Raw genomic sequence first — 22,146 nt, forward strand, 5'->3', positions numbered from 1 at the left:
AGACTTTTACTCAAGTAGTATTTTACTGAGTGACTTTTACTTTAGTCCTTTTCTGTTAACATGTATTTACTTTTTCTATAGTATGACAATTGGGTACTTTTTCCACAGCTGGTTGTTTTCACCATTGCCAGGCAGTGTCGGAATGTGAGACTGATGTAATTCAAACCATCACTGAAAAGTGAAATCCACCCTCAATCTCCAATGTCCTCCCTTCCATCCCTCACACTTCAGTTGCCCACCTGAAGCTGGATATAGACTCACCACTATCTGCCGACAGCTTTGAGAGACACGGGGAGCCTTCTCTCTCAGCTGGAGGATGATAGTGGATCGGTAGGGACACCCAGGATTAGGGCTACTAATCTCCCTCTCTCTATGCCTCTCTACCCCCTTCTTAAAGTGACAGTAGGACCATTGACATTTGATGTTCAGGTTTACTAGTGTCTTCATATGATTTGTGTTTGAGGTTTTCATATGTTTTATTCATACGCGTAGGTGCATAATGAAGCGTATTATTCCCACTTCAATTAATTTCATTGAAGTTCTGAATTACTAGAGAATCATTTGCACAGAGATTGGTGGGAACCACTGGGCTGAAATGGTGGAAGAACAAAGTGTTTCTGTTTTTTATAGGAAACTGAACACGGCCCTATCCGTTTGTGTGTACGCCTGTGCCGTTTTAAGATTAAGTAGGACTAGGGTTGCACATTTTGGGGAATATTCAGAGGTGGGAATTAACAGGTGTACATGGGCATTAATATTAATAGCATTTAAATGTGATGTTTTTTGCATTGGATATATTTACCATATCATATGGAGACATAAACCTTTTACCTTATCATAAGTAGACATAATTGCAAGTGATTTAAATCCTTCCAGTAGAAATTAAAACTATTTTAGTTAGGAATTGAACATTTAATTAAATGAGTTGATTCTTCACATGGGATTAGTTCACTGAACAACAAAAGGGAATATTGAATGATCCCCAATGATCTATCCCACCTCCCAGAACATTTTCAACATAGTCTAGAAACTAAAGCTTTGGTTGTCTTCCCCTCAGGCTTCCATGTCTTCTCCCTGGACCTCCTCAATGTCTAACTCTTGAACATCAGACTCTGAGGCCTCATCTTCACTGTCACTTTAAGCCCTGTTGAGGATGGCTCGTTGTCAGGCTCAAAAAGCCTCAAATTTGCCCGGATGGCCACCAATTTTTCAACCCTTGTATTGGTCAGCCTGTTGCGTGCTTTGGTGTGTGTTCCCACACAAGGGCCAGTTGCGCTCTGAGGCGGCTGATGTTGGTGGGATTTGGAGGATGGAGGCCAACAGGAGAAAGTCTCAGATCCACAAAGTCCCTTCCACCAGGTTGCTGATGTAATATGGCAGTCGTGCCAACATATCTCATCTCCATCCTAAAGCCCTTGATTGGAAGTGTACTTCGCCAGACTGCCAAGAACCTTGCCCTCATCCAGGCCAAGGTGGCGAGACACGGTAGTGATGACACCATAGGCCTTGTCAATCTCTGCACCAGACAGGATGCTCTTGCCAGCATACTTGGGGTCCAACATGTACGCTGCGGTGTGTATGGGCTTCAGGCAGAAGTCTTCACGCTTCTTGATGTATTTTAGAACTGCAGTTTCCTCTGCTTGGAGTAACAGTGGGCAGGGCAGTATGGAGTTCTTCTCTTACATCTGCAAGCAGTCTGAACATCAGACAGAATGGCATTGTCTCCCTCAATGCATGCAATGGCTACTACTATAGGTTTCAGGCTGCTTACCATTCTCTCCTAAGATACATCATCCAGGAGGATCCTCTTGATGGGGCTGTCCATATCGGCAGACTGTGATATGGCCATTTCTTGGAGAGACTCCTTCCCTCCAGGAGACTGTCAAACATGATGACAACACCACCCCGACTGGTATTGCTGGGCAGCTTCGATATGGTGCTCTTATTCTTCTCATTCTGCTTGGTGAGGTAGATTGTGGTATATGTCTGTGTGAAATGTCTCCACATATCAGATTGTGCCTGTGGCATTTTCTTGTAACGATTAGTTAAGCAGTCAGATTAAACAACTCATTTTGTAAGATGTTTTAAAATGAAACATGTATGGAAACAGGTGAATTAACACTCTTCAGTAGGTGGCTCAAGCAAGCTAAAACCCACATGGTAAAAACTAACTAGAAGAAATTAACAAGTTAGAAATGATTTAACACACTTTGCTGTAGGCTACTATTTGCTAGTTGACAAAAAATCATGTATGTCATATGCAATAGATTCACCCCACCCAGTATTGTAATCAAAACTTACCAGAAAGCATGTAGTCCTTGGCTCAGACCGATTATGATTTTTCAACACAGATACTGATTTATTGGAGGACCAAAAAGGCCGATACCGATTAATCGGCCAACGTAATAATATATATATATATTTTTTTTTTAAATAAAAATAAAAACGTATTTATTTGTAATAATGACAATTTCAACAATACTGAATGAACACTTATTTGAACTTAATATAATACATAAATAAAATCAATTTAGCCTCAAATAAATAATGAATGTTCAATTTGGTTTAAATAATGCAAAAACAAAGTGTTGGAGAAGAAAGTAAAAGTGCAATATGTGCTAACGTTTCGGTTCCTTGCTCAGAACATGAGAACATTTGAAAGCTGGTGGTTCCTTTTAACATGAGTCTTCCATATTCCCAGGTAAGAAGCTTTATGTTGTAGTTATTATAGGACTATTTCCCTCTATACCATTTGTACTTCATTAACCTCTACACGACACGCAGGCGTCCCATCTAGACATCTGGAAATGCAAATGCGCTACGCTAAATGCTAATAGTATTAGTTAAAACTCAAACGTTCATTAAAATACACATGCAGGGTAATGAATTAAAGCTACACTCGTTGTGAATCCAGCAAAAAAGTCAGATTTTTAAAATGCTTTTCGTCGAAAGCATGAGAAGCTATTATCTGATAGCATGTAACACCCCAAAAGAACCGCAGGGGAAGTAAACAAAATAATTAGCATAGTCGGCGCTACACAAAACGCACAAGTAAAATATAAAACATTCATTACCTTTGACTATCGTCTTTGTTGGCACTCCTAGATGTCCCATAAACATCACTATTGGGTCTTTTTTTTCATTTAAATCGGTCCATATATAGCCTAGATATCGATCTATGAAGACTGTGTGATCAAGGAAAACAATTGTTTTTTAACGCACCGTCATTTTTAAAAATTAAAGTCCACGATAAACTTTCACAAAACACTTCAAAATACTTTTGTAATGCAACTTTAGGTATTAGTAAACGTTAATAATTGATCAAATTGATCACGATGCGATGTATATTCTATAGCTGTACATCTAGAAATAATGTCCGGGTAAATCTCAACCAAAATATCCGGTCGGAGACCGGAAGAAATGCACTGCCTCGTGTCCGTTTGACCAAGAAACAAATCGTAGGCAAATGACAAGACTGTTGACATCGTGTGGAAGCTGTAGGTATTGCAACCTCGGCCCCATTTAATGTGGCTCCCATTCAACAACACGTTCAAGTGGCGCATGGATATATTTTCCCATTTTCAGTGATCAGATTTTCCTGCGCTTTTCGATGAAACGCACGTTCTGTTATAGTCACAGCCGTGATTTAACCAGTTTTAGAAACATCCGAGAGTTTTCTATCCACACATACTAATCATATACATATACTATATTCCTGGCATGAGTAGCAGGGCGCTGAAATGTTGCGCGATGTTTAACAGAATGTTCGAAAAAGTAGGGGGTCGACTTAGAGGTTAACCTTTTTACTATTGCATGTTCTTATAGGCACTTTAGTATTGCCAGTGTAACAGTATAGCTTCCGTCCCTCTCCTCGCTCCTCCCTGGGCTCGAACCAGCAACACAATGACAACAGCCACCATCGAAGGCTCAGAGCGAGTGATGTTAGAAACTCTATTAGCGCGCGCTAACTAGCTAGACATTTCACTTCGGTTACACCAGCCTCATCTCAGGAGTTGATAGGCTTGAAGTCATAAACAGCGCAATGCTTGACGTACAACAGAGTTGCTGGCAAAACGCACGAAAGTGCTGTTTGAATGAATGTTTACGAGCCTGCTTCTGCCTACCACCGCTCAGTCAGTTAAGTTTAATGCTAGCTAGCAACTTACCGTGGCTTACTGCATTCGCGTAACAGGCTTGTGGAGTGCAACGAGAGAGAGGCAGGTCGGTATTGCATTGGACTAGTTAACTGTAAGGTTGCAAGATTGGGTCCCCCGAGCTGACACGTTCTACCCCTGAACGAGGCAGTTAACCCATCGTTCCTAGGCCGTCATTGAAAATAAGAATGGGTTCTTAACTGACTTGCCTAGTTAAATAAAGGTATATTTTAAAAATCGGCACATCGTCGCTCAGAAATACCGATTTCCGATGGTTATGAAAACTTTAGTCAGCCATTCTGATTTAATCGGTCGACCTCTAGCCTCAATAGCATCTCATTAGTGTGGAAGCTCTTGAGAATCAACTGTACATGTGATGAAAGAATGCACTTTTGTGTGCATGGCTATTTTTTTGACGATAGTATTATTGTTATTATTATTTGTATTTTATTTTTCTCCACAATTTCGTGATATCCAATCGGTAGTTAGTCTTGTCCCAAAGCTGCAACTCCCGTACTGACTCTGTAGAGGCGAAGGTCGAGAGCCATAAATCCTCCGAAACACGACCCTGCCAAGCCACACTGCTTCTTGACACACTGCTCAATTAACGCGGAAGCCAGCCGCACCAATGTGTCAGAGGAAACACCATACACCTGGTGACTGAAGTCAGCTTGGAGGCTCCCGGCCTGCCACAAGGAGTTGCTAGAGCACGATGGGACAAGGACATCCCAGCGATGCAGTGCCGTAGACCGCACCATATTAGCTAGTCATAGTCAACATAGCTACTAGAACTAACGTGTTAGTAAACTCACTACAATCATGCAGTACAGCACAGGTAAGCAGTTACACTTGTGGCCCCGGTGGTAATAAATGTAATAAAACCAAAAGTTTACCTTGACCTGGAAGAGTTCCAGTGTTTGGTAGCCTTAGCCAGCTACCTAACAAGGCATCCCTCTCTATTTGAGTAGGCTAAACTAGCTAGCTGCATTTGCTAGCTGTGTAAGTGAAAAAATACAATGCTCTTGCTTCAAAGAAATGAATTTGTTCAAAACTGTTCAACTTTTGTCTTTCTGTCCCTTGAGTCAAAACACCCAATTTCATGCACTGCAGTGCTAGCTAGTTGTAGGTTATGCTTTCAGTACAAGATTCATTCTCTTTGATTGGGTAGACATGTCAGTTCATGCTGCAAGAGCTCTTAGGTGGGAGGGCACCCTCCTGAAGTCGTCATAATTACTGTGTAAGTCTATGGAAGGGGGTGAGAACCATGATTCTCCATCTACTGCATCTTGCCATCTTTATGTAATACATGTATCACTAGCCACTTTAAACAATGCCACTTTTATGTTTATATACCCAACATTACTCATCTCATATGTATATACAGTACTCGATGCCATCTATTGCATCTTGCCGTTCTGTACCATCACTCATTCATCAAATCAAATCAAATGTATTTATATAGCCCTTCGTACATCAGCTGATATCTCAAAGTGCTGTACAGAAACCCAGCCTAAAACCCCAAACAGCAAGCAATGCAGGTGTAGAAGCACGGTGGCTAGGAAAAACAACCTAGGAAGAAACCTAGAGAGGAACCAGGCTTATGTGGAGTGGCCAGTCCTCTACATCTTTATGTACATATTCTTCATCCCTTTACACTTGTGTGTGTATATAAGGTAGTTGTTGTAGTTGTTACTGCATTGTCGGAACTAGAAGCACAAACATTTCGCTCAATGTACTCAGAGGAGGACAGAAGCTAGCTGTCCTCCCGCTACCCCGTGGCGCTACCCCAGGGAGTGCTGTTGAGGCTACTGTATACCTTCAAATGTGTTTTTATCGATTATTTGTTAACGTGAATATGTAGTATAGTTTTATCATTATCATGTTTGGTTTTTAAGCTAGTTGAATTGTGCTCTCCCATAGTGTTCACTGTGACCTAACGTTACCCTGTGGATAGGTGTACCTAGCAGTAGAAACAGTGAAAGTGCCAATGCTTAGAACTAAATCTCACCAGATGCAGCACCATTCATGATTCAGAAATCAAAATGTCTGAAAGTAAACAATCCTGGCTTTTCTGGATGGAATCTCGATGTCTCTTGACGTTTCATATTACCTGTTGTATTTATTGTTCTCAAAGAAAGGCCAGAATGTTTTTCTCGCTGGACTGTTGAAGATGAAGAGACATGGGTGTTCAGTATTTCTCCTAACAGAGCTTCAAATAAGTGTTTGGCAGTTGAGGAGGAGAAACAAAATAGTTTCACAGAAACATAATCCTCAGCGTTGGAAGCTTAACCTTGATGTACAGTAGTTTGCTTATCTGTCAACTGTTCTTCCTCCATGAAAACTTCAAAAAGCTGTTAGTGTTTTCCCTACAATTAATTCGTCTTGGCAATGCTTCGAACGCTGCGGATTATGTTTCTGTGAAACTATTTTGTTTCCTTGCTTCTCCTCCTCAACTGCCAAACACTTATCTGAAGCTCAATGCAGTGTGAAAAACAAGTGTTTTGTGCCTGCTTATTGGAAATCCAAATTGACGATGGCATTGTTGCTATGCCTCCTGAGTCGCCCTAATTCATGTAGCATTTTTTGTGACGGACAGTTATATTTTTATCACCAGTGCACCACCTCTGTGTGTGTGTGTGTGTGTCTGGCTGAGACAATGATTAAACTCCATAGTTCCCTGGAGAGCATTTGGACACAATTAAACGCTTTTGTTTATGACTGCCTCCTCCATTAATGTAACCACATTTGCACTGCCTCAGCACTGCTTTCTCTGACATGATCAGCAAAGCACATTGTGTTTGTGGACCTGGGTGTTTCGTCTCATTCGATGAGGAGCTGACAGTTTTATAATGTGAACAAAGTTACATTTAAAATATGTATTTCAAATGTCAAATGTGATGACTGTTTCAATGGCAATGAATGTTTCTGAAAAGTTTCCTAACTGCAGCAGATGTTGGAGGGAACATTGCCTGTGTAATATTAAGAGATGCCGATATTTGCACCACTCCACAGACACGATGGCCTGTCTTCCATATTGGAGGCGGTCACTCATTCTGTCATTACATTCTTTTATAGGGCCATTTATTTTGGGGAGTAGAATGTTTCTGAAATGAGATTGGAGTGGTCTTTCTGACACTGGGGACTGGAAAAGCACAGAGCAGTCGGATGTAATGGCCATTTTTATTTGATTTCTTCCGGGACTGATCTCACTGCTTTCGCAATGTGATTTCTGGGTATGTGATTTCTTCTGACATGTAACAAAGACATTGTTTCTACCAGTGTCTTTTCCTCCCTTCATTATAAGAATAATTCTGTGATATTGGCTGGAGTGATTGATTTAGGATAGAATGCTCTGGAGAAAGTTTGCATTGACAATGCATGGTTTATATGAAAGTGAGAGCTACAGGTAACTGCCAAAATAATGGAAACACTTAAGTAAATGAGGGATACAAAGTATATTGAAAGCAGGTGCTTCCAGACAGGTGTAGTTCCTCAGTTAATCAAGCAATTAGCATCCTATCGTGCTTAGGGTCAATTGTAAAAATGCTGGGCAGGGAATTCTTTTGGCCACAATGGCTATGCCCCAACAAGATGACAATGCCCCCATCCACAGGGTACGAGTGGTCACTGAATGGTTTGATGAGCATGAACATAATGTCAACCATATGCCATGACTGACTCAGTCACCAGATCTCAACCCAATTGAACACTTATGGGAGATTCTGGAAGAATGTGAAGATGTATTTTTTTTGCACCTGCAGAGTTTTAAAACAGCCTATCACTTGGATGTTGTTGCATTGAATCAATGCATGCGCAAGCACTCTCGCAGCCTTTCTCAATTAGATTCAAATTCCATCCAAAATAGATAATCCTGTTCAAGATTGATATATGCATATATAGATGTCCTAGCTTACCTCTTTCAGGTAATGCATTCAATGCAGCCTTCTATTTAGCTAATTAATGATGGGTTATGCATAATAAGCTTCTAACTTATAGCCTCTGTGCACAAACCTGTGCTCCTCTGGCCTCTCTCCTTAAAAAAAGCTCCTTAGACATTTACATTTAAGTCATTTAGCAGACGCTCTTATCCAGAGCGACTTACAAATTGGTGCATTCACCTTGTGACATCCAGTGGAACAGCCACTTTACAATAGCTCTTGGGGTCCCATGCAAGAAAAGCTAGACTAGAATAGTTTGCTGGACTTTTTTGTGTGTATTTCTCATAGCAATAGACTATTCAAAGAAGGGTGTAAGCTGTTTGCTGACTGTTAATTACAGCAGACAATAGAACTCACGGGTCATTTGAAAGAAGCGAGAACGCGCGATGGCGGTAGGCTATAGCATTTATTTATTCAGACATATAACAATTCAATCTTCGTGAAAGCCGTCTGAATCTAATTATAGTCCTATTATACAAGCATGTCATTAGAATAATGAAGATGAGGACAACGTAACTTAACTGTTGTGAGGAAAGAATGAAGCAACAATAGAAAGAGGTAGGCTATAACATTATGGGAAATATTATAAAATCATATGAGTCAGCCTCCGACTAATACAAATAGGCCCTATTATATTTTAAAATCAAATTCTCTAGCCTATACTTCTAACTTTGTAGGCCGTATGTAATGCACCAGAATCCACATGTGATGCACCAGAAAGTTCTGTCCCAGCTTCATCATGAGTTGAAGGAGGTGCATAATTCCAGTCCATGAAATACAGTTCACACTCAAAAAGATTAGCCTACTGGAGCTTGTTTCATTTATTTACCCAAGAGCGCATATAGCTAGCAACATCTATGGGCTTTTATGTTTTTATGACGTGCGTAAAGCATATCTGGCCTATAAATCATTTGTGTTGGATAATGACACAATCATTTCATTTTTTGGGGGCTTGGGTTCATAAAATGTACAGTGGGGCAAAAAAGTTAAGTCGGCTACCAATTGTGCATTTATCCTACTTCTGTAGCTCAGTTGGTAGAGCATGGCGCTTGTAACGCCAGGGTAGTGGGTTCGATCCCCGGGACCATCCATACGTAGAATGTATGCACACATGACTGTAAGTCGCTTTGGATAAAAGCGTCTGCTAAATGGCATATATTATTATTATTATATATATTATAAAAAGATGAGAGGCCTGTAATTGTCATCATAGGTACACTTCAACGATGACAGACAAAATGAGAGAAAAAAATCCAGAAAATCACATTGTAGGATTTTTAATGAATTTATTTGTAAATTATGGTGGAAAATAAGTATTTGGTCACCTACAAACAAGCAAGATTTCTGTCTCTCACAGACCTGTAACTTCTTCTTTAAGAGGCCCCTCTGTCCTCCGCTCGTTACCTGTATTAATGGCACCTGTTTGAACTTGTTATCAGTATAAAAGACACCTGTCCACAACCTCAAACAGTCACACTCCAAACTCTACTATGGCCAGGACCAAAGAGCTGTCAAAGGACACTAGAAACAAAATTGTAGACCTGCACCAGGCTGGAAAGACTGAATCTGCAATAGGTAAGCAGCTTGGTTTGAAGAAATCAACTGTGGGAGCAATTAGGATATGGAAGACCACTGATAATCTCCCTTGATCTGGGGCTCCACGCAAGATCTCACCCCGTGGGGTCAAAATGATCACAAGAACGGTGAGCAAAAATCCCAGAACCACACGGGGGGACCTTGTGAATGACCTGCAGAGAGCTGGGACCGAAGTAACAAAGCCTACCATCAGTAACACACTACGCCGCCAGGGACTCAAATCCTGCAGTGCCAGACGTGTCCCCCTGCTTAAGCCAGTACATGTCCAGGCCCGTCTGAAGTTTGCTAGAGAGCATTTGGATGATCCAGAAGAAGATTGGGAGTATGTCATGTGGTCAGATGAAACCAAAATATAACTTTTTGGTAAACTCAACTCGTCGTGTTTGGAGGACAAAGGATGCTGAGTTGCATCCAAAGAACACCATACCTACTGTGAAGCATGGGGGTGGAAACATCATGCTTTGGGGCTGTTTTTCTGCAAAGGGACCAGGATGACTGATGCGTGTAAAGGAAAGAATGAATGGGGCCATGTATCGTGAGATTTTGAGTAAAAACCTCCTTCCATCAGCAAGGGCATTGAAGATGAAACGTGGCTGGGTCTTTCAGCATGACAATGATCCCAAACACACCGCCCCGGGCAACGAAGGAGTGGCTTCGTAAGAAGCATTTCAAGGTCCTGGAGTGGCCTAGCCAGTCTCCAGATCTCAACCCCATAGAAAATCTTTGGAGGGAGTTGAAAGTCCGTGTTGCCCAGCAACAGCCCCAAAACATCACTGCTCTAGAGGAGATTTGCATGGAGGAATGGGCCAAAATACCAGCAACAGTGTGTGAAAGCCTTGTGAAGACTTACAGAAAACGTTTGACCTCTGTCATTGCCAACAAAGGGTATATAACAAAGTATTGAGAAACTTTTGTTATTGACCAAATACTTATTTTCCACCATAATTTACAAATAAATTAATTAAAAATTCTACAATGTGATTTTCTGGATTTTTTTTATTCTTCTCATTTTGTCTGCCATAGTTGAAGTGTACCTGTGATGAAAATTACAGGCCTCATCTTTTTAAGTGGGAGGACTTGCATAATTGGTGGCTTACTAAATACTTTTTTGTCTCACTGTATATAATGTATAGCTTATCAGGCTCTGGAAGCATCAGGCTTTACTTTTTTTATATTTTTATATACTTCATATTGTTTTGAATTACACTTCTGTTTTTTGCAGGAAATACCGGGCTACCCGGGAGAGAAGAGGTTTATTCTCAGGATGCAACATTGTTAAAATACTGGGAAAATATTAAACCCTATAACCTAACCCCTTCCACCAAAGTAACACTCACCAATGATCTTATCTCTTTCCATCCACAGAGGAGAGCTGACGAACTCCTCTCCTTCTACCCTCTCTCTCTCTCTGCGACTCTCCCCCTCCCCCAAGATGAGTGCCAAGTCTGCCATCAACAAGGCGGTGTTCACGCCCCACGATGAGAAGATGCTTGCAGCCGTGCAGGTGAAGAGGAGGACCAAGAAGAAGATACCCTTCCTGGCTACTGGAGGACAGGGAGACTACATGACCTTCATCTGCCTCTCAGGTACTACAACCCTCATTTTTCATTTATTTGTCTTTCCTCTTTTTACCTCCTATCCTTTCCTAGTTTTTTTCTCTCGTTGTTTTGCCGTTCCTCTCTTTACAGTATTGTGTTCCATTCCTCTCTTCATATCTGTGAGTGCTGGGGCTTCTGGGGCTCCTGTGCTGATGACTACTCCAGACTGACAGGTTTCCCTGTAGCATTGTCTGTGGCATGTAGCTATAATGTCCCTGCTATTGACAGGTTTCTTGATGGCAGTGGTATGAGTGTGTGTATTTGTTTATTTGTATGGGTGTGTGTGTGTTGGTGGACTGACTAGAGGGGGCTGTACTGCATCTGATCCAACGTGTGCCCAGAGTGATTATCCTCACTGTCAGTGTTATCAGCCTGGACTTGAGGTAACATGCTAGAGAGACCACATTGCAATACACGTCCCCTTCAATTCACCTTCTAATACGCTCTCTGAAGAGCCTGTTTACTGCTGTAAACCTTAACCTTGAAGGCCAAAACTACCACGCTGGTGCCACCGCGTTAAGACTCAATGTAGTCTTCCAGTAAGTAATTACAACCTGGTGCGTTATGACAGTTGACACGCTTTTTACCCTGATGTCTGTAGTACTGTACAGCACTCTTCTTCACCATTTCCCTATTGGTCAGATTATTATTTATTTTTTTCAATTCTTGGGCACCTTTTTCTTAGATCTTAAAGCACCTACAAATTCGTAACGTTTTGTACGAAGTGGATTTGTAACATATATACGAATTGCAAGAAGAAAAATAAATATTGATATATGCAGCCATGCAATCTCCACGGGTTAACATTGTCAGTAGAATGGACTTACTGAAGAGCTCAGTGACTTTCAACGTGGCACCGTCATAAGATGCCACCTTTACAACAAGTCAGTCACATTTCTGCGCTGCTAGAGCTGTCCTGGTCAACTGTAAGTGCTGTTATTGTGAAGTGGAAACGTCTAGTAGCAACAATGGCTGAGCCGGGAAGTGGTAGGCCACACAAGCTCACAGAACGGGGCCGCTGATTGCTGAAAATCCTCTGTCCTCAGTTGCAACACTCACTACCGCGTTCCAAAGTTCCTCTGGAAGCAACGTCAGCACAAGAACTGGCCAAGCAGCCGCGCACAAGCCTAAGATCACCATGAGCAATGCTAAGTGTCAGCTGGAGTGGTGTAAAGCTCGCCACAGTTGGACTCTAGAGCAGTGGAAACACGTTCTCTTGAGTGATGATTCACACTTAACCATCTGGCAGTCCGACGGACAAATCTGGGATTGGTGGATGCCAGGAGAACGCTACCTGCCCGAATGCATAGTGCCGACTGTAAAGTTTTGCGGAGGAGGAATAATGGTCTGGGGCTGGAGTTTGGGTAAAGCCCTTTTTTTAGCATGACTATGCCCCTGTGCACAAAGCGAGGTCCATACAGAAATGGTTTGTCGATCGGTGTGTAAGAACTTGACTGGCCTGTACAGAGCCCTGACCTCAACCCCATTGAACACCCTCGGAATGAATCGCCCAACATCGGTGCCCAACCTCACTAATGCTCTTGTGGCTAAATGGATGCAAATCCCCTCAGCAATGTTCCAACATCGAGTGGAAGAAATAAGACATTTTGGCTTGTGAACACTACTTTCAAAACTACTGGCTGAAATGATTCAAAACCTATAGCGTCACTTTAAATATCACTGTAAATTTGTGATGCAAAGACTGTTGGTGGAATTTGTTGGATGGGGAAGAAGAATCCTCCGTTTGTCCCACTGACTGCTATAAGGTGAATAGATGCACATTCACAATTCTAGGTCTACTACTACATATTGTAAGGGTTGTGCTTTGTGGAGCAGCACAGATCCTGTCCCTCTATATGGCTCATCAGCTTGTAGGAGCTGTACACATTCACTACCGACTAGGCAATTATTTTACATGGAGGGCCACAAGAATATATTTTTGCCATCGGGTGCAAGGATCATATTACGGGACTATACGTCATGTGTATGACTGTTGACAGATATATCTACTGTAAATCACATCCAGATATGCTACTTATTTTACTTTTTTAACATGCACATATATAAACCACACCCATGTTCTGATTTTTGTTGGTAATTTCATTATTAAACATGCAATGAACTACACGGAGGGAAATGTACACGGTGCATTCAGCACCACTGACAGAACTCTTGTTATTGGGTATGAACAAAAACACCAAGAGAGCTCAAAATTACATTTAAACTACTCAGTGTGAGGAGTGAAGTCTCTGATGGGCATTGTTTAGGGCGGTGAAGTCTGGTATAGTTTCTGACGTCGCTATGAGCAGGATTGCTGAGTGGTGAGTCTGTAAGAGATGATCTGTGCCTTGACTTGTTATATTTCATCACTGAACATGTCTGTTCACATACATAGGTTGACCCAAACAGGACAAACATCTTCTGGGCATGACTCTTAATCTTTGGAAAGTTTTTTTCATCGAGATGCATAGAACCTCGTCAGTGACATTGTTTTAAATAGTTCTCCATTCACTGCATCAGACTGACGATCGATAAGCTCAAGTTCCAGTCAGTGGGAGCGTTGTCCACATTGAAGGTGAAAGGAGAGGAAACCAACAGCTGGTCATTTTCCAAGACTTTGAAATCCTCAAAACGACGAGGAAACTCACTGTTCAAATCACACAGCAGCGACGTATACTTCTCCCGCTGATAGGGAACAGACTAGTCGTGTCACCTGATGGGGAACAGACTAGTCGTGTCACCTGATGGGGAACAGACTAGTCGTGTCACCTGATGGGGAACAGACTAGTCGTGTCACCTGATGGGGAACAGACTAGTCGTGTCACCTGATGGGGAACAGACTAGTCGTGTCACCTGATGGGGAACAGACTAGTCGTGTCACCTGATGGGGAACAGACTAGTCGTGTCACCTGATGGGGAACAGACTAGTCGTGTCACCTGATGGGGAACAGACTAGTCGTGTCACCTGATGGGGAACAGACTAGTCGTGTCACCTGATGGGGAACAGACTAGTCGTGTCACCTGATGATGGGGAACAGACTCAGTGGGGAACAGTGTCACCTGATGGGGAACAGACTAGTCGTGTCACCTGATGGGGAACAGACTAGTCGTGTCACCTGATGGGGAACAGACTAGTCGTGTCACCTGATGGGGAACAGACTAGTCGTGTCACCTGATGGGGAACAGACTAGTCGTGTCACCTGATGGGGAACAGACTAGTCGTGTCACCTGATGGGGAACAGACTAGTCGTGTCACCTGATGGGGAACAGACTAGTCGTGTCACCTGATGGGGAACAGACTAGTCGTGTCACCTGATGGGGAACAGACTAGTCGTGTCACCTGATGGGGAACAGACTAGTCGTGTCACCTGATGGGGAACAGACTAGTCGTGTCACCTGATGGGGAACAGACTAGTCGTGTCACCTGATGGGGAACAGACTAGTCGTGTCACCTGATGGGGAACAGACTAGTCGTGTCACCTGATGGGGAACAGACTAGTCGTGTCACCTGATGGGGAACAGACTAGTCGTGTCACCTGATGGGGAACAGACTAGTCGTGTCACCTGATGGGGAACAGACTAGTCGTGTCACCTGATGGGGAACAGACTAGTCGTGTCACCTGATGGGGAACAGACTAGTCGTGTCACCTGATGGGGAACAGACTAGTCGTGTCACCTGATGGGGAACAGACTAGTCGTGTCACCTGATGGGGAACAGACTAGTCGTGTCACCTGATGGGGAACAGACTAGTCGTGTCACCTGATGGGGAACAGACTAGTCGTGTCACCTGATGGGGAACAGACTAGTCGTGTCACCTGATGGGGAACAGACTAGTCGTGTCACCTGATGGGGAACAGACTAGTCGTGTCACCTGATGGGGAACAGACTAGTCGTGTCACCTGATGGGGAACAGACTAGTCGTGTCACCTGATGGGGAACAGACTAGTCGTGTCACCTGATGGGGAACAGACTAGTCGTGTCACCTGATGGGGAACAGACTAGTCGTGTCACCTGATGGGGAACAGACTAGTCGTGTCACCTGATGGGGAACAGACTAGTCGTGTCACCTGATGGGGAACAGACTAGTCGTGTCACCTGATGGGGAACAGACTAGTCGTGTCACCTGATGGGGAACAGACTAGTCGTGTCACCTGATGGGGAACAGACTAGTCGTGTCACCTGATGGGGAACAGACTAGTCGTGTCACCTGATGGGGAACAGACTAGTCGTGTCACCTGATGGGGAACAGACTAGTCGTGTCACCTGATGGGGAACAGACTAGTCGTGTCACCTGATGGGGAACAGACTAGTCGTGTCACCTGATGGGGAACAGACTAGTCGTGTCACCTGATGGGGAACAGACTAGTCGTGTCACCTGATGGGGAACAGACTAGTCGTGTCACCTGATGGGGAACAGACTAGTCGTGTCGGAAGGTGGGTGAGATTGTTGGCTTCTACTTGGCTGGTCAGGAGGATTCATTTTCCCTTGAAGGTTTTGATGAGGCTGATCAGTTCATTCATGGGGGCCATGATGTCCACGGTGAAGTCAAAATCAGCCAACCATTCTTTATCTTGCAGTTGATACTCTGCATTCTACGACTTCAGATTGGCGCTCCACCAACGTTCAGTCAATAAAATAAACTAACATAACTCAAGTAGCAGATATAGGATAGGTAGAAAGGGTGTGGCCTTTTCTATAATCGACGACAGGCTGGAGGTAAAATGTATGACAATGTAATAAGACAGATATTTTTTACATAATGCAGGTTGCTCCGATCAAATAGCCTAAATGGACTTTATGGATTGGAGAAGGAGTTTCACCCCATTGTCCTGATCAGTGGTTTCATGTTTGTATCTGTAAAAAAATTTTGTTGACAATCTCATCATAGCAAAAATAAAATACTTCTGCTTTTCCAGCTGTGTAAACACATTGCAAATAGACTCACGATAACTCCTGATAAGGTTGGGTAGCTGATATTCAGTGCTTAAATAGCCAACTTTATTAGTCACAGGTATCAGGACTAATTAAGCCAGTGCAATGGCCTGTTTTACAAACAGTCGGATTACCACGTGGATGGGCATTCATCAGCTGACTCTTGTCATTGACAGCCATACTTGTGTGTGTGTGTGTGTGCGCGTGCGCGTGTGCGTGCGTGTGTGCGTGCGTGTGTGCGTGTGTGCGTGCGTGCGTGTGTGTGCGCGTGTGCGCGTGAACCTCAAGGATGAGTTGACAATCCAATGACTGCTGCTCCAGTGGTACAGAACAGTAGGCAGTGAGGCCCATCGAAATACAGAGGCACTTTTATGTAAGAAGCTATTGACACGCCTTTGATACAGTAAGGCTACTGTGTTGACATGGCCACCATACTGACCTAGGATCAGTGAGCCCAGAGCGCTCTACTGTACTTCACTTTCTCTGGCCACTGAACGTAGTGTACTGCTACAGCCAGTGACCCCAGGCAAGATGGATGCCGTTCAGATCGGTCCAGTCAGTCCATTACTGGTATAGTGCCCTACCACATGTCTTTACTCAAGCAGAGAGTAGAGCATCCTTTCATTCAGACTATGCGAGAGGTCTCTCAAAGAACATTGTCATGAATGGTCTCGTTACGTTTGCACACAATGCACTTTATCATGACACATAACCGTTATTGAATAAATGTCACCAAGTAGCCTGATTTTTAATTTATTGGTGCTCAATGCACAGTGAAATTAAATTACTGCCAATGTTGGTCTTGACAAGGTGTTCTTTACAACGTTGATCTTAAATCAATTCACGCTCAAGGCTGTGATTTTGTACAATTGACTTCTAGCAACAAGAAAGCTAAAAGTTTAAAGGTGTGTGTTTTTGTTCACTGAGTGGGAGTTTAGTGGGTGTGAATTGGATGGATGTTCTGTTGTTCTCAGGGAGATGTGCGGTCGGTGCATTCTTCACTGAACCCTATAGGCCTGGGCAAGATGCTGCGACTGCACTTTTCCTTGTTGTCTTTCACTTCTGTCTCGGCAGGAACCACACGAACGCTCGCTGACTTGACTGTTTGTCCAGGAGGGCCATAACTAGCAAGTGAGTCAGTGTACTCTGGGATCATCAAGTAGAATAGTGTTACTTAAATGACTCCACTACAGGGCATTTCCTGGAGCATTATTTTCCTAAAATCAATGGGCTGGCTATTAAAATGTACTATCGCTGCACTGTTAGTGTTATAGGAATGTTTTAAACAGGGTGTAACGTATACACTGTTGGATTAATGTCTGGAAACTCTTGCTCTGCTTTTTATAAAATGGGGTTGAATTGGTGGAAATGTAGTCAGACATTGGAAGGAAGTTGGGACGTAAACAGTGGATGCTGTTGTTGCTGTGTGTGTACTCTATAAGCTTGTATAAAAGGACATTGGTCTCAGTCTGTCACTCACTCACACAAACACACACACACACACCTAAAGGATAGTGCATCAGGGCTTCGTACTCCGTATGAGAGAGAAGGAAGGTGCTGGTGCAGTGCCAGGAACCCAGGCAGGGCCAAGTCAGTGGGATCAGACTTTGATCGCTGTGTTCCCATGTTTGTCTCTCTCCAGTACTGAATCTCAGGGCTTTTACACTGGGCAGGACAGCTAAACAAGTGTTGAAGACTATATTGACAAAGTACAGTATAAACAAAGGGTAAACCAGCACCTTTGCAGTTTTGGATGTTCCTGTATCGTTTGCCCGTTTGTCTGTCTGTGTGTCGGAGGCTGGTCAGGGCTTAAGGGAGTTTAGAGCAGGAAATGAAGAGCAGGCAGTGATATGGAGCCATTCCTGTCTGATCAATACACAGCAAGACCCTGCCATGTCACACTAACAAATCTGTGTTTTATGTGCAGGTGGTGAGTGTGTGTGTTTGTATGCTAAGTGCTTATGCAGGCGTACGTTTGTGTGTGGGAGCACATGTTTTTTTTATGCATGATGTGCTTGTGTGTTCACCCTGGTGTGGATGACCATGGTTGCAGGTGTAAAGGGTCTTTGTGTGCGTGTGTGTGTCGACATTCCAGCAGTCCATCTCCCTGTAGGTATATGTGAACCTGAGACCTACTCCACCAAGCACAGACGGCCTGACAAACATGAACGAATTGATCTCAAACTTGAATTGGTACCAATCTGTCACTGATTTTATGAACGTTAGCCGCCTCCCCCTTCACCTTCATAGATGATTTATTATGTAGGGAGATGGATTGGTGTGTAGCCCCACAGGCATATTTGTAGACTAAGCTTCTTAGCTGTAGTGATTAGGTAAGTCAAGAAAGCTGTCTGAACTTAGTTATCAAGTCTGAATCACTGCAGAAATACTTCCCACCATGATTATGTATTCACATGTGGTTTTGCAGAGAGGTCAGTGTAACCCACACGGTCCAGATGGAACGAGGATGGATGTATATTTATTTAGAGAGATAGATGGAAAGCATTGACACCATCTGCGCTACAAGATGGATGACAGTGCTTTTAAAGGCAGGTATCCATCAGGGAAAGGTTACACGGAATCTCTCGGCACTTCAAAGTCGCATATCGTTAACTTAAGAAATATTGGATCATTGTTCTTCTCCTCTCTCCTCTGCAACTCTCCCCCAGGTCGTTGCTGTGTGAAAGTGTTTTCAGGCATCTTACCTCGTGAAAATAGTCGTGATGAGAAAGTCAAAGTTGCATTTACATTTCTTTGCCAGGATTTGAAAAAAGTTCCTGAGTGTTTAGCTTGAAATGAAGTCGCAATGTTCTCAAAGTCTTGACAAATAAGTGTTTGTGGAGGTGTGACTTGGTTGTTCTGGTCTTGGTTTTGAGGAATGTTCTGTATTCTTCTCAAGGCTGATGATGCAGTAAGCCACTGCAGATTGATGCAGCACTTTGCTTTCAGTATTTAGAGTGGAGAGAGAGTGCAGGACACACAGATGCTATCTGTGTGTAGGACTGTATGTGCCTATGTGTGTGTGCAAGCTAGGCTTGGGCGGTATACCGTATACCGGGGTATTTGGAAAAAGCCATAGGATGGTTTCTCAATACTGTAAATACCTTCAAAGAAATAGTTTGGAAGTTTTTCAATAGATTTGAATATTTGTAGCTACTTTCTTAAGTTAATACCTGCAGTCAACTTGTGCAATATGTTAGATGAAGCATATTGCGTTCTTCATTTCACCTGTCACATTGTGAAGCTTAGCGTAGTTCCCCAGAACAGTCACGTGTTCGTAAATAGCACAATGGGAGGAAGCAGGAGGCGGTGAGTCTATAGTGTTCTATAACTATTGGACGGTCTCCGTTGTGCGGTGCACATGAAGTGATGAAGTTACACGTATATGCAATTTACTACTAACATCAGATATCTTATGACGTTCTGCTCGAAGTCAAAGAGCTCTGGATGAGTTATTTTTTTCCTGTGCTTCCTATTAGCGTTTTTTTCCTCCATTCTTCTCCCCTCTGCTCAGTGTACGTGTGCTGCTCTTCCTTTGGAGAAAAAAAATCTCATTCCCTTTTGCTTGTAAATGTCCACACTCACTGGAAATGACACTGGGTAGCTACTAGCTATGCTTGGATAACTTTATGAGCTGGATTTGCCTGTCTGCAATTAGTTTGTATGTTGTAGCTTAATTCTTTAGAACAGCGTCGATGTGATTTCACAAAGGCCTTTTCTTGTGTTTTTAGTACCCCCTTGTGTGCTATACCGGTAATACCGTAAATCCTGGGATGAGTGAAGGACAGTATGATATGAAAATCTGGATACCGCCCAAGCTTAGTGTGTGCCAATGCCAGTAACTGGGTAGGTAGTTAGATTTGTATGCACCAGTGGTTGCCAACCTTTTTTTGAACAGTTGCACAACTTGATGGGATATAACATTCTGTGGCACACCTAAAACTTCCCTATGAATTTATATAGTGGTAATGACCTCCATTTCATCTGATCCATACTGCAAACCTACTATTTTCTGTGACAAAATTCCATGTCACGTTTATACACTACGTGACCAAAATGTCACAAGGGGCAAGAAGGTAGAGACAACAATACATCACACAAAGCAGCCACAACTCTCAATAAGACTGTCCACGATTGAGTCTTTGAATGACGAGATTGAGATAAAACTGTTCAGTTCGAGTGTTTGTTGCACTGTTTCCAGTCGCTAGCTGCAGCAAACTGAACAAGAGGAGCGATCCAGGGATGTGTGTGCTTTGGGGACCTTTAACAGAATGTGACTGGCAGAACGGGTGTTGTATGTGGAGGATGAGGACTGCAGTAGGTATCTCAGATAGGGGGGAGTGAGACCTAAGAGTTTTATAAATAAGCATCAACCAGTAGGTGTTGTGACGAATACAGAGAGAACCAGTTTACAGAGGAGTATAGAGTGCAGTTATGTGTCTTGTAAGGAGCATTGGTGGCAAATCTGATGGCCGAGTGGTAAAAAAACATCTAGCCACTCGAGAGCACCCTTATCTGCCGATCTCTATAAATGGTGTCTCCGTAATCTAGCATGGGTAGAATGGTCATCTGAATCCGGGTTAGTTTGGCATGTATATAAACTCCTCCATTACAGCTCTATCCACTTGGCAGCCCAGTGACATTACTGTGGTCATTTCTTTGGCTGTGTAGAAGTAATATGTTTTTGTTTAGCAGTAGGGATCCCCGTCTCTTTATGACTGGAACTCTGATAGTTGAAGAGGTGGTGTGTTATTTAGATTTTTTTCTTTTTACATTCCTCTCTCCTCCCTACCTTGCCCTTTGGCTGCTACCTCTCCTCAGCTCCTGATTTAAGGCTGCACAGAGCCTGTGAGGGTCTCTTGTCACACTGGAGGGGAACAGAGGAGAGGGGAGAGGTGGAAGGGGGATATTTGGACAAAGAGTTAGTGCTTTGAGTTCCCTCCAAGATTTTAAATCTATAATGGGGTAGACTTTTATTGAATATCTATGCATCAGACAAATTATCTGGAGATGGCATACTGCTATATATTTGAGTTAGTGTGCCAATGTTGTGTGGTGTAATGGATCAGAGCTAATAAGCTTATGTTTACAAAATGTGGAATTCTTGATGCCATGAATATGTTTGTTGCTTGTCTTCACTGCAGTGGAAAACTCAGCATGTTTTCTTGTAGATTCCACAAAATGAATTGTATACGTTTTATTGCACCCAAATCTTGAGTGAGGCTTTTAACAGCTTGGCTCAAGGCCAAAGGAGAATATGTTCACAATCTTCTCCATGAGACCAGTAAACAAGCTTCTGGGGCGGCAGCCTAGTGGTTAGAGCGTTTTGGCCGAATCCCCGAGCTGACAAGGGAAAACTGTCGTTCTGCCCCTGAGCAAGGCAGCAACTGTTCCCTGGGTGCCGAAGACGTGGATGTCGATTAAGGCAGCCTGCCGCACCTCTGATTTAGAGGGGTTGGGTTAAATGCGGAAGACTAGGTGAATACATTGTTGGACAACTGACTAGGTATCCCCCTTTCCCTCAAGTCCTGTAGCTTTGGAGTGCTCACCAATGCCCATGTTTGACTTACAGTAACAACAACAAGTGGGGTCGGCTGGTTCCAAACTCTTAACATGTAGCAGAAGATGCATCTGACGGAGGCGTTTGGAACCAGACAAACTCGAGTTTGGATGTCTCTTCTCTGCTGAGAGATGTAGTTACTTTCTAAATGATTGAAAGTGATGGTGGTTAATGTTTCACAGCTTGTGTTGAGCTGACGCTCTTAGGGGACAACGGCGCAGAGGATAACAATGAGGTGATTGGACGGTTAGATACACAAGGGCAACCGCTCAGCCAACGTGCTGTATCATGACCAGAGTTGAACCAAAGGTACATTTCCTCTTTGCATTTGAAACTGACATAGCCGTCCTCAGGATGTTTTCGGCT

The 22,146-nt window shown here is 43.2% G+C and overlaps 1 protein-coding gene across 2 annotated transcripts in view; it reads left to right on the forward strand.

The window, feature by feature from the left end:
* Nucleotides 1-22,146, forward strand: part of LOC124001301 (syntaxin-binding protein 6-like) — a 108,052-nt gene that overhangs the window by 13,397 nt on the left and 72,509 nt on the right. For both annotated transcript variants that reach the window (XM_046307975.1, XM_046307976.1), the window contains exon 2: nt 11,054-11,274. In XM_046307975.1, coding sequence (XP_046163931.1) covers nt 11,121-11,274 — 154 coding nt within the window. In that variant the 5' untranslated portion in view covers nt 11,054-11,120. The remainder of the gene's footprint in view (nt 1-11,053; nt 11,275-22,146) is intronic.

The sequence above is a fragment of the Oncorhynchus gorbuscha genome, linkage group LG17, assembly GCF_021184085.1.
Source record: "Oncorhynchus gorbuscha isolate QuinsamMale2020 ecotype Even-year linkage group LG17, OgorEven_v1.0, whole genome shotgun sequence".
Lineage (NCBI taxonomy): Eukaryota > Metazoa > Chordata > Actinopteri > Salmoniformes > Salmonidae > Oncorhynchus > Oncorhynchus gorbuscha.